This window comes from Chamaea fasciata, unplaced genomic scaffold (genome assembly GCF_029207755.1).
Source record: "Chamaea fasciata isolate MVZ Bird 193981 ecotype frontalis unplaced genomic scaffold, bChaFas1.0.hap1 SCAF_3, whole genome shotgun sequence".
Lineage (NCBI taxonomy): Eukaryota > Metazoa > Chordata > Aves > Passeriformes > Sylviidae > Chamaea > Chamaea fasciata.
This window is the reverse complement of record NW_027094088.1, coordinates 57,574,649-57,588,014: the sequence shown is the minus strand read 5'-3', so window position 1 is coordinate 57,588,014 and position 13,366 is coordinate 57,574,649. Positions and strand designations below refer to the sequence as shown.

The 13,366-nt window shown below is 41.0% G+C and overlaps 1 protein-coding gene across 2 annotated transcripts in view; it reads left to right on the top strand.

Moving 5' to 3' along the window:
* The window catches only part of MYB (MYB proto-oncogene, transcription factor), a 28,267-nt gene that overhangs the window by 5,942 nt on the left and 8,959 nt on the right, over window positions 1-13,366 (top strand). The window contains exons 4-15 of one of the 2 annotated variants that reach the window (XM_066179133.1): window positions 296-388; window positions 780-1,000; window positions 2,521-2,758; window positions 3,554-3,634; window positions 4,035-4,139; window positions 5,459-5,716; window positions 6,759-7,124; window positions 8,649-8,791; window positions 9,409-9,523; window positions 9,610-9,735; window positions 10,410-10,520; window positions 11,123-11,230. In XM_066179133.1, the coding sequence (XP_066035230.1) occupies window positions 296-388; window positions 780-1,000; window positions 2,521-2,758; window positions 3,554-3,634; window positions 4,035-4,139; window positions 5,459-5,716; window positions 6,759-7,124; window positions 8,649-8,791; window positions 9,409-9,523; window positions 9,610-9,735; window positions 10,410-10,520; window positions 11,123-11,230 (1,965 nt within the window). The remainder of the gene's footprint in view (window positions 1-295; window positions 389-779; window positions 1,001-2,520; window positions 2,759-3,553; window positions 3,635-4,034; window positions 4,140-5,458; window positions 5,717-6,758; window positions 7,125-8,648; window positions 8,792-9,408; window positions 9,524-9,609; window positions 9,736-10,409; window positions 10,521-11,122; window positions 11,231-13,366) is intronic. The other variant, XM_066179134.1, reaches the window with a different exon arrangement.

The window sequence follows — 13,366 nt, the reverse complement described above, 5'->3', positions numbered from 1 at the left end:
TTTGGCTGTTGCTGAAATACTGCAAGTGAAAGCATGCCAGCTACTGTGCAGATCGGAAAGATGAAGTTTGTGTAGTTTTGGTGATGGAGTCCTCAATGCAGAAGTGATGGAAATCTTATCTATTCTGTGAGCAAATTGATAGTTGGCCACCTTCTCAGACTTACTGTATCACCCTGTGTTGTTTAGTAGTCTTAGTTGGCAGTGAAATATATCGAAACAAATGTATGTAAATAAGGACATTCTCACTCTACTTTCATCTTGTCTAAAGAATTATCCACTTTGTGTATTTCACTAGAATCGGACAGATGTTCAGTGCCAGCACCGATGGCAGAAGGTACTAAACCCAGAACTTATTAAAGGTCCGTGGACTAAAGAGGAGGATCAAAGGGTAATCAGTTTTCCTTTCTGTCTGATTAATGCCTTACTAGGAGATTTCAGGTGTTGGGGCAAAACTCTCAGAAACTTTGGTGGTCTCCACATTATTATGGCCAGAGGCAGATTGTATTTGTGTAGTGCTTTCTAAGTTTGCTATGCAGATAAACTACTGTTGCTTTACAGCACTGTAATGTAGAATTGTAGTCTAGAAATGCCTTAACTATTACCAGATTTTTCCTTTTGGGTAAAAATATGAATGGGAAGTGGAAACCTTAATTGCTATTAGTTTTACTGTGGCAGTTTTGAGAAATGTTGTTGAAAATATTGCTCCACCACGGGAAAAAAAAATCACCGATTCATGATGCATCATTAAATACAGGCCGTTTTTATGTCCCTCTTTGAAGGTAATAGAGCTCGTGCAGAAATACGGTCCGAAGCGCTGGTCGATCATTGCTAAGCATTTGAAGGGAAGGATTGGAAAACAGTGCAGGGAGAGGTGGCACAACCATTTGAATCCAGAAGTGAAGAAAACCTCCTGGACAGAAGAGGAAGATAGAATTATTTACCAGGCACACAAGAGGCTGGGAAACAGATGGGCAGAAATTGCAAAGTTGCTGCCTGGACGGTAATGACATATGCTTTTAGCTCTTAAAAAAGGAAAAATCTGTGGTCTGAGCAGGCCGTTTTGGTCACCTCAGGCTGCTCTGTATAAATCGAAAACATTTTGGAATCAAAACCTGGGACACCAATGTGCATTTTTCTCTGTGGGGAACTTCACTGTTTGGTCAGTATATGCAACAGTACGCTATTTTTACAGACTTTTAATGTTTGCCATTGGTAAAAAAAGCCAGTAAGTGGAGCAAGACCTTAAGAGTTTCCTAAATGTCTGTGCAGTCTTATTTGTGCCTGTGATGACTCTCAAAATTTAAATCAATTTAACAGGGAATGATCAAGCTCTGCAAGTAGAACATAATTTACATTCAGCTAAGGGTATGCCTTCAACATGAAATCCAGTCTGTTTATTCAAAATTATTTAAGAGAAGGCTTCTTCAACTTTTGTAATTGCTCTTGAATCATCAGATTATTTTGATTTGTTTAAAAACCATGTGTAAAACAGGAGAAGTTTTTTCCTCAAACTCTGGTCCTGGAAATACTTGTCTCACTGAAAGCTTTTGTACAGCTTGTACATAACCTCAAAGATTCAGTGTCTTATTTGCTGTGATTAAAAGTGACTCAAAATGGGGGCAGGCAAATAATGTAAGCAAGGGAGAGCTTTCCCTTCCTACTTTTCTTCCTGCTATTTGATAAAACATCTTCCAGACCTAAATATAAGGCCCAAGATCATGATGGCCTTTTAAACAGTCATTCCCTGGGCTGCATTCACCTTCTAGAAGATAACATGAAAGGAATTAACCCTTGGAAATATTTTTGTAGCTTCCACACATCACAGATACTACTTTGAATGATACCATGCAGTGGTGATGTTTTCCAAATAGCAGAGCTGTTTTAAAGCGTACTCTTAAAATCTCACAAACTTGGCAAGTTTGCTTTTCCTGACTCATATATGTAAGGATTTGAATCTCAGTTTTTCTGCATCTGAGAAAAATCCCAACAGTTTTGTTTACTGAGTTTGTGTGTACAGCTTGGTGGTATTGTTGTTTTCTAGGTGACCAGCTGGAAAGTTGCTTGGAAGTTAGTCTATTCACAGCTGTTCTCCACAGTCTTTCTTTCCAGCGATGAGACACAATCAGACTCCACTGAAATATTAAGATATAGGAAGATGATGTTGGCATTCCTTTAGGATAGCCTCAAAGGGATGTTAGCCTTTGTTATCTCCTCACTTCATGAGAATGAGGTGAAGATGAAGTTAGCAATTTCTTACAATTTGAGGATCTCAGTAATGAGAGATTGCTTTAAAAATTATGTAAACAACCGTAGCCCATTTTTCTTTTTCCCTAACTTTTATACTGAGCATCTTTCCTGAGAAGTTGGGAGTAGCATTTGTGGTGAAGGGGGTAGGAGGAAGGTCAGAGAAGAGCTCAGGGTTTTAACAGAAATGCCAACAGCAGTTCCCTGCCCATTGACCTGTCTGAATTGGAAATGGTTGTTTTTGAAACTCCTCGAACATCTGTATTTCTGTTGTAGAACTGATAATGCTATCAAGAACCACTGGAACTCCACCATGCGCCGAAAGGTTGAGCAGGAGGGCTACCTGCAGGAGTCATCCAAAGCCTGCCACTCCTCAGCAGCTGCTGGCTTTCAGAAGAACAACCACTTGATGGCCTTTGCTCACAACCCGTCGCCACCTGCCCAGCTGCCGGTGGCCAGCCAGCCCCCGCTGAGCAGTGACTACCCCTACTACCACATCCCTGAGCCACAGAACGTGAGTGCCTGAACACAGGAGCATGGTGCGGGTGCTTGCTTTTCCTCCTTGGATAGATGGGTGCAGTTTAGCCATGCCTGGTTCCAACATGAAGGATTTTCTTTGTCTGGGTGGACTTGGATATGTTTGATGTCATATGAGGATTTCTTTGACCTTTACTTTGTTCAGTGGTAAAAATAAGTACATTTCAAACTGGTGGCATTCAGGTGATGGAACCAGGTACAGCGGGTTTGAGGCCCTGGGAGCCGTTAATATATTTCTTAGAGCTGTGAATATTAAATTTCTTGAATATCAGTTGAATCTGGTAAATTCTGTGCTCCATGTCAAAATCTCCCAGGTTCTCTTTAGTATTATCCTGTTTGTGGGTTGCCTGTCAAAACCAAGTGAACAAGTATTATTTTTAATCAGATTTCTTTTCTAATAATGATTAATAATGAAACAGGCTCCTCCTTCAGACAGTTGCATTGTAGAGTTTTAGATGATAATAAACTGCATCTTTTGCTTTTTCAGTTCAATTTAGAAAATCCTTACAAATGTGTCTATAAATTATTCATCTTTTTTCGTTAAGGAAGGGTAAATATTTCATATATGAATTTTCTTTCTTCCTCTCTAATGCTCGCTGTCATATTTCTAAAAACCCGATTGCTTTTTTTGTAAACATTTTTACGTTTTTTTGCTATTTCATCTCTCCAGACTACAAATTTAAGTACCTACAACCAAAGTATGTTTAACACAAATTGACAATGCAAGCAGATAAAATGATTGAAATAATCAATTTTTGTTTTTTTGACCTAGGTTCCTGGTCAGATCCCTTATCCAGTAGCACTGCATGTAAATATTGTCAATGTACCTCAGCCAGCTGCTGCAGCTATCCAGGTAGATAACTTGAACCTCATTTCAAGAGTCAATTTCTTAAATATTTGATTAACTAAAATGCAGACATCGTACATTAAGGAAATGTTTTAATGTATTAAGTGTGGTGAAAAGAGAAAATGGGGAAGGTCGGGGAGTTCTCACATGGCTAATAATTGCTCCTTCTGAAGTGGATTTAAAATGAAATAGTTGACATCTGGTGTGATGGCTTTCACTTTCTCCATTTCAAATGTCTATACTGAAATTCAGCAGAGACTTTGGTAGTGGAAAACACAATTGACATTTGTTTCATCTTTGAATCTAATTTGGCTGTTATAACCACAGGTCGGCAAGCCATGAGCATTTTAGTTGCTACATCCTATCAGACCTTTATCTTTTCTTTTCCCTTAACTCTTAATTTCAGAGACACTATAATGATGAAGACCCTGAGAAAGAAAAGCGAATAAAGGAATTAGAGTTGCTACTAATGTCGACTGAGAATGAACTGAAAGGGCAGCAGGCATTACCAGTAAGATTGTCACCGTGTGCTTGGATGGAGGGATAGCAGCCTTACCCCAGTGCTTGTCTTTTTAACTTTTTACTCCCCCTCTGCCTTCAGTACTAATCAAGGCTCTATATTTCCATTTTAAAAGGATGAAACATAGCACATATATAATCTGTATCTGCTTCAAAAATTCTTTTATTGAAAAACAAATCCAAAAATTTTGCAGGTATCTTACTTTGCAAAGTGGGAGCAGGATTGGGCTCTGTAGCATGACGTAATATTGGAAACAAGATGATTGTACAAAAATTGAAAATCCTACAGACCTTTAATCAATAACGGGATCTATGTTTCTGAAGGTGTGCAATGGTTCATATGATGAAAATGTAGTGCCTGTGCATAGATTTTTCTTCTCTGTTGTATTCTTTCCTTCAGCTGCGTTTTATACACTTCGTAAGCTTCAGGCTTGATGCATGTTTGAGAATTTGTTTTACTCCTCCAAATAATGTTAGATTCTTCATAACTGCATGCGTGGAGCAAGTGCTGGCTATTACTGAATTCTCATACTTGTTATATATGCCATTGGATGGTAATGTGTGAAAACCCTTGTGTAACCACTTAACACCGTCGCCAAAGCCAAGAATCCCAAAATCATTTTTGAAGATAGGTGATAGCCAGCAGTTTTTTTTTTTTTTGGTAATATTTAAATTAATAGTAAAAGAACTGCATGCATGATACGTTAGTTTGGCCACTTTTTAACTTTAGTTAATGTTTTGCAATTTCTTCTGTTGCATGATCACACTGGAAAGAAACTTCTGTTAATTTGTTCTTCTGCTTTCCTAACCACGTTGATTTGACAGCCTCTTCATTGCATTGGCGTAAGCTGTAGCATTAGACAGGGATAGCAGAAGAAAAGGAGATAAGCAGACAAAAGCAACTCTAACTCTAAAAACTTGTAGCCTACAGTGCTGAGCGCTCAGTAGGGAAATCCTGCCGTTTCTTGCTTCTTACAGAAAAGGACTTGCAGACACTTTTTGAGCACTTGGAGTAACAAAGAATGAATTGATTACGTACTAGTATTGACATGTGCCTATAATCCTGGAAGTAAATTATGAGGTAACTTTGGGATAACAAATACAATGCCAGTATTACTTAAAACAAGATCTTGCACTGAGGAAAGGAAACATCTTGACAATTGTTTCATAGGCATGAGTTTTAGATGATGATGCAACTACTTTTATCTTTCCTCCAGTGGCATCTGACGCCTTGTGCAACTTCATTGCTAAGTTCCTTCTGCCTTTCCCCCCTCCCTATTCTTCTTTCTTTTCTTCTTCTTCTTCCTTTAGACACAGAACCACACATCAAACTACCCCGGCTGGCACAGCACCGCAATTGCTGACAGTACCAGGACCAGTGGTGACAGTGCACCTGTTTCCTGTTTGGGGGAGCATCACCACTGTACTCCATCTCCACCGGTGGATCACGGTTGCTTACCTGAGGAAAGTGCATCCCCTGCACGGTGCATGATTGTTCACCAGAGCAACATCCTGGATAATGTTAAGAATCTCTTAGAATTTGCTGAAACACTCCAGTTAATAGACTCCGTAAGTAGACTTGCCGCCTTAGGTGGATTTCTGCATGGTCAAGGAGTAAGGGGTGAGGAACTGGGATTTTCCTAAATGTAGTTGTTGGTTTTTTCCCGAGTAACTTCGAGTTGCTCCAGGATCTCAAGCTTATCTTCTGACATGACAAAACGCAGCTGGTGGTAAATGAAGCCCTCAAGCATGGATGCATGTGTTTTTGTGGGTGTCTCCCTTTCCTGCTACATCTTAGAATGGCAGTGTGAGTTTTGACAAGCTGCACAGTAGGAGCTTGAAACAATCTCTCAATTTTAAGTCTCCTTAAAATAAAATCAGAGATACCGTGAAAAATTTTAAACAATGAGATGATATTTATTGATATTTGAAGCAATACATGCCATAGGTTTCTGTGCGGCCGCTCATGTATCTGCATCATTGCGGAGAATTTTTAGTTGCAGCCTCAATAGCTGCTTCTCAAAGCTTAAGGAGCTTGCCCTGGCATATGTGAAGGACTGTAAACACACATTTAAATGTCAAGTATCTGACTGACATTGACATGGACCTGTTCTCTCTGCAGTCTCTGGGATGCTACATGTAAAGAAGTAGCACATTGAATTAGTTTGTTGGTGGGAACCTCCTTCAGAAACAGAGGTGTCTGCTTCATACAGTATCATTTCCCTTTCAGCACATCCAGAGCAGCATTGCATGTTAGGAGGAGGCCAGTCTTGGTCTACAGCACACATTTTTTTGTAACAAAAGGCACCATCATCATACCAAGCAGAAAACACTGGGCAAGCAAATAGTAAGGACATAATTTGACTCATTCGTTAGGGACTCAGTTGCCAGCAACTCTGCTAGGCTGTCAGACAGTTTGATAAGATCAAGGTATGTATTGAAAACACAGATTGTGTTCACAGTGTTGCTGCTCCCATGAACAGGGTCAGGCTGAACTGAACTGGGAAAGACTTTGTTGTTGTTGTTGGTTACAGGCATATCCTAGCGCTGTATTTTCATGAGGTGGCACTATACACTGTCTTATAGCTCCGTGCCTCCCACGTTGTTTCAGGATCCTTCATCATGGGGTGATCTCAGCAGTTTTGAATTCTTTGAAGACACAGACTCTTCGGCTAGCAGAGCTCCCTCAGGCACAGTCGCGCAGCTTCAGCAAAGAGGGGCCAGTGCTTGTAGACCTCAAGGACAGTCCGCCACAAATTTGGGCAAAGTCATGTCGAGTCAGGGCTCTCTTGGCTCACCAAAGACCTCATCTGCCTCACAGGGCAGTGCAGCTCCGTGGGTCCTTCTTCGCAGAAGGAGAGGGCACTGCAGCCCCTTAGAAAGTGGCCACGGTAGCGCCTTGGTCCTAGCTGACGTCAGCAGCTCAACTCCTCCTAAGCACTCCCCTGTCAAAAGCCTGCCCTTCTCTCCCTCACAGGTAGATCACGACTTCTGCACAGATGTTACTAATTCTCAAAAGTCACCCCACTCTTAACAATTTAGAAACTAATCCTTTGGAACAAATGACTAATTACCGTTGTGCTTGTTGATTTCACTCCGTGTTTGAATCTTCTCACTGCTCTTAGTCTTCACCACTGAGTTTAGTTAATCAGCAAGCTAACTGTTCTTGTCTTTTAAATTCATACGTGGGGCTTGGTTTTTTTGTGTCTTGGTTTTTTGCCTTTTGGGGTCTTTTTTGTAGGGGAGTGTGACTCCTTGCTTTACTCTTCCTGCTAACTCCAGCTACTAGAATTTAACATTTCTGATCACCTGTGATACTTTCCATCTCTGTCCACTTGAAGTATGATTCATTGACCTAGAAAACCCCAAACTGCATTTAAATAGCATTCGGGTTGTGAGACAAACTGACAACAACCAGAAAATTCAAATCAGACTTGCCATCCTCTGCCAAGGCCATGAGAGTTGGAGTGGAATAGGAATGAGGAGGAAAACGGCCTGTTAAAATGGCCTGGCATGCACTTTCAAATTCATGATGATGGTTGCTTTGTTTCACAGCTGTAGCACTATTTTAAAGTGTTTTGGATTTTTTGTTTGTCTGTGTTGGTTTGCTTTAGTCTTTGATGTGAAAGAAACGCTATTTCATGAAGGATAATAGAAGATTTCATGTAATGATTTGCCCCTGTATTTCCCATTATCTATTAGCTATTTTAATCATATGTCATTTTTCCAGTGAAAGCCTGATTTTCTTACATGCCATATTTTTATAAAGTGGCAGATTGAGTTTAGAAGAGAATACATTGAATTGTTGTCAGAATAAAGGATAACAGTATGCTCACAGATTTGTAGACACTAGACATAGAAACAATATTTTAGGTTACTAGGTAGAACACATGCAAGAGCAATTTTATCCAAACAAATAGTGCTGCCTCTTTTTCAGTCAGCTGTTTCCATTCCAAAGCATTCCACACACCCATCACAGGTGGCAGCTTTCATTGCATGCTCTGCAAATTAAGTACTTTCTTTTGAGAGAGATGATAGGAAATTTATTTTCCTGACATAAACACTTTATTTACTGCCCTAAAAGCCCTTAGATGCCCCATGTAAATATTTGTGGAATTTAACCCTGTTTCCTGTGGGTTTATTTCTGAAACATTCCTTGCTCACTTTTACCCAGTTTCTTGGGCACGCTGGTCTTAATTAAAACTTGTTTGGAGAAAGCCCAAATGAGGCTCTGAAAGTGGTGGAAATTGTTTCTCATTGGAACAGAGTGACATTTCCTTTAGAATTTCCCTCTCTAGCTTCCTGAGCCAAATCATTTAGTGTTTTTTCACAGTGTTGTCAGGTAGCCCACATACCCGTACTAGCATCATAGGTTCAGGAGAGTGACTCATGTCAACCAGAAGAAAAATGTTTATTTTTCTTTTGTTCAATAATGTCAGCTTAAGAAGCCAGCCATGTTAGCTGGGCGTTCCTGTTAATTTTCTTCTTTCCACACGTGCAGTTCTTGAACACTTCGTCCAATCACGAAAACTTGAACCTGGACACCCCTGCGCTTACCTCCACGCCGGTATGTGGCCATAAGATGGCAGTTACCACCCCGTTCCACAGGGACCAGGCTTTCAAGGCTCAGAAGGAAAACCATGTGTAAGTCTGCTGTCTTGTCGAGCTCATGAGGGTCCATTTCTTTACATCTGCATGCAGCTGAAGTGCTGGATCAGCATATGCATTAGGCTGTAAGAGGGTGGGTTTGGGTTAGATACAAGGAAAGAATTCTTTACTGGGAGGGTGGTGAGGAACTGGAGCAGGCTGGCCAGACAAGTTGTGAATGGCCTATCCCTGGATGAAGCCCTGGGTGACCTGATCTCTTGGAAGGTGTGGCAGGGTGTGACTTTGGCAGGGTGTTTGGAACTAGATGATCTTTAAGGACTGTTCCAGCCTAAACCATTCTACAATTCTGTGCTTCCTACAGAACTGTTTGCTCACACATTCAGATTTTTCTTAGCTGGGAGTAAAACTTCCACTTTATGACTGTTGAGGTAGGCTATTAAACCGTACTTATAGGTTCACCAGTTTTTAAAATAAAGTCATTACACCGTATCGCAGTCAAATAGATGTTCTGCTGTAAAAGCAAAATAGATTATAGGATTGCAGGGAAATATTTTCCAAAGTCTTACAACAATACTGCCTGTATGCACGCATTTCTGTGAAGAGGTAGTATTTCCAAGCATGTTCCTTTAAAGTTCCTTTCCTTCTTTTTAAAGTTTCAGGACTCCAGCAATCAAGAGGTCGATATTAGAAAGCTCTCCAAGAACACCCACTCCATTCAAAAACGCACTTGCAGCTCAGGAAATCAAATATGGTCCTTTGAAGATGCTGGTAAGAAGGAAACAATGATAAAAGTTGCTTTGATATTTGTGCAGAGGGATGTTCTGGGACTTGGATATAACGTTTCTTTCTTTCAGCCTCAAACTCCAACTCATCTTGTAGAAGATCTGCAGGATGTTATCAAGCAGGAGTCGGAGGAATCTGCAATAGTGGCTGGGCTACATGAAAGTGGACCCCCTTTGCTGAAGAAAATCAAACAAGAGGTAAATCTCAAACTTACCTGAGGCAATTTAATTCAGAACTCTTTGCTGAGAAACTTATAGCAATGCCTTTTCTGTTAAATAGCTTTCTGTTTTTCTTTCATGTGAGCCCCAAGATCTTAGTGTCGGTTCCATATAGTACACTAGGCATGTCTAATTCATCTCCCATTGATTTCCATAGAAGTCTTTCTGCTGTTTTCAGCAGGGGTTTGCTTGGGCCGATCTAATGCAGTTTTCGTTTGAAACTTAAAAAGAAAAGAAAAATTAGACATGAATTTGGATTGAATCTTTCAAATATTGGTGAAAAGTATAGAAGAACCCCATGGGGACCAAGCTCCATGGAGTGACTTAGAAACCTGAACATTTGAGGACATTGCATTATATTACTTTGTCGCTAAAGTTCTAAAAATACATATATTCTCAATCCTTTCTAGGGGATTAAACTCCTGAATACTGACAGAGCACTGAGTGCAAGTATTCAAAGTTTTATTAGATGGGGATTTTTTGGAGAACCTTGAACTTCTGTCTTCTGCAAAGAGCAAGGCTGCTGTAAAAGATGTTCTTGTAAACATGCATTATTCATCTCTGTGAAGAAGATTTGTTCAATTTGTTAATCAACTGACAGAATTCTCCTGGTCAGTTATGTGGTGGTTGAATCATGCTTTTTCTGCTTTCAGGTGGAGTCCCCAACAGATAAAGCTGGAAATTTTTTTTGCTCAAATCACTGGGAAGGAGAAAACCTGAACACTCAGCTCTTTACACCTGGGTCTACTATGGAAGATATGCCAGTAAGTATAAATTTTCACACCATCAAAGGAATTCTTTGTTTTACATCTCTGTTCGATTCTTAAATGTAAGAGAGTTTTTTCTGATTTTCTTCACAAGTAGGCTTTATTCCTTATTTCCTTATAATTTTCCTTTACTAAGCATAAAAACCAAAATGCTACTCTTAATTATCACTCTGATGCCTATAGAAGGTTGCAGAAGCTGCTGTCATTTTGCAGCCCACAGACTTTGAAGAGCCTACACTTGAAGGATGCCTGCACCTGTATATAGAAATGACTAGATCATGGAGTTAAAAACTGGTGAAAGAGAAAGAGAGACTCTCTCTTGGTTTTTCCAAAGGAGACCTTGCATGAGCACAGTAGCTATTCAGTGTTACTGTTATTCTTGAACCTGGGATTTTCGCTGGATGGAAAACCTTTGCACAGGGCAATGCTCCTGCAAACCCGAGTCCCAGGGACACCAACCTGAGGTCTGCTCCTCATCTGTGGCTGTGCCCAGTGTAGCAACTTCTGCGCTCAAGCTGAGTTTACTAACAGTGCATTTCAATTCAGGTTGCTCTCATGAGTTGCTGAAAAACCTTTTGCTTTTTTCTTTTCCTGTTCAGAATCTTCTTACCAGTTCCATTTTAAAGATGCCTGTGTCTGAAGATGATGAGAGTTTTCACAAGACAGTTGCAGTACCTAGAAACAGGCCACTAGCTAGTCCTCTACAGGTAAAGGACTTTTTGATAAAAATATCCTCTGTATATAAAAATACATATATGCATCTCTCTATATATATATATTGCTTTCTCACAGACCAGTTTTACATATGGAAGAATGAAATGTTCAGATGAATGTGGCTGAGGATCTCACTTTGCTCTGGAGCATGGGGGCACAGCGGCTGCAGCAGAGCCAGGAAGCTAAACAGGGCACATCCCTGTGTGGGGGATATTGTATGTAACTCAGCTGGGTGCAGTGTGAAATTGATGAATTGAGAATCAATGTGAACCAGAGGGGTTTTTTTCTATAGACTTCTTGTAGGTGGCACTGCTGTTTTGGAGATTTGAGTGATGTGGTGGTGGTCAGAACTTGTGACTGGCCTTGGGGGTGAGAGGAGAGACTCCAGCACTGCCTGCCTGGCATAGGGTGTGGCCGGTATTGCCCATTCAGCCCAGCACCAGGATGGCCTTTCCCCAGTGAAGGCTAAATGTGTAATTGTTGTAATGTAAGTCAGATGTGAGGCTGGGGTTTATGTGTCTGTGCTTTTGCCAAGTGTTAACAAACATCGACATTTGCTGTACTTTAAAATAGAGCTGTTGCACAGGGCCTGATCCAGAGCCCACCAAAGTCGTAAGCAGCCAGTTTGGCAGATCTTGTGTACTTTAGGTGGAACCCACAGCAAGTCATTCAGAAAACAAAACATAATTTCTGTATTTCCAAGGTAAATGACTAAGTGATTTTGTAGCCCTTCTCCACATGGGAGAACTAAAGGAAAATGTCTCATTCCCAGGGTGAGTCACTGTCAGGAAGGAAATTGTAACTCCATAGTTCCTGACTTTCAGACAGATAGTCCACATGGCTAATCCTTTCTTTCCTCCCTCTTTCCAGAATTTACATTAGGGCTTATTGTAATGAATGAAGGCTGGTTTTGATTAAGCATTTCTAGGCAGGCATTAAAAAAGGAGATAGTAAAATTTTACGCATGTCCCCATTCGGCACAGTTTGCCATGGAGTGGGCTTGTATTTTGTGCTGCAGGATCATTTGATGAAAAGCAGCTTTGGAGAGCAGGGACCAGAGCTCCCCTTGGCATGGGGGTGTCTGTAGAGGTCAAAGATTCACACTCAGTATTGTTTACCTGCTCTTGCCTCATGAGCCGTGTTTCTTGGCTGCACTGTGGTAGACAGCCAAGAGAAGGGTTTGCAGATCCACTGCCCCTGGTCTAGGGCAGTGTATAAGGGCTGAATTCAGACCCACCTCGTGGCAAAGGAGCCTGGGTCTACAGCTTTGCAGGGAGTTGCTGGAGCTCCCTGGTGGGCAGGTGGGAGGAGGCTGCTGGTCCCCACCAGCTCAGCCCTGCTGCATCCCGACACCTGTCTGAACTGTGACCCCAGCGAAACTCTGGGCTCCTTCACAGATTTAGGGCAAGATTTTCAGGTAGCTAAACAGCATGGGCTGTGTGTTGTCCTGTTAGTGGTAGTTGCCTGCACTCTGGCTGTAATAAAAAAGAAGGATCTGAGAGGTCTGTAAAATAGGATCTTTTGATCTTTGGTGTACTGGTGTTATGTTTCCTGCTATCTAAAAATAATTTCTTTACAAGCTGCTGTAAACGAAGGGGCTTGTTTAACCTTCTGTCCTCACTCATGCTGATTTTGTTCAGGAAGTTTACATGAGTCAATTTGTGGATCATTCTGGATTCAATTCTTCAGTTCGTGCTCAGGAAAACCATGTTAAAAGTCAGGTATGCTCATTGTTTGGATAGAGGACCTTTTCTTAAGTAGGAGCTGAGTTAAAAAGGACTTCCCAACTCCTCTCAGTGTTTAAAGTGTGTTGCATTGAAAGAAAAAGTGGTTGTAAAAAGCCCCAAAATGAATGGTTAGTATGCAACTTCTCGGTGTACTAGTATGAAAGTAAAATTGTTGTCTCTGCTGCTGAAATGTAATCTTAAATGAAGAATGATGCTTGGGTTTTCTGTGATGGCAGCACAGACAGCTTTTTCAGAATGAAATACAGACTTTTTGTAACAATGCAGTGTTGCCTGCCAGTGGCTGCACTCTCTGGTTTGGACTTGGTGTCGTGGTTAAAAGTAATGGCGAAGCTGCTTGGCTTCGTGTCACAGGGGAGGAGTGTGGCCCCATGCAGCTCAGAA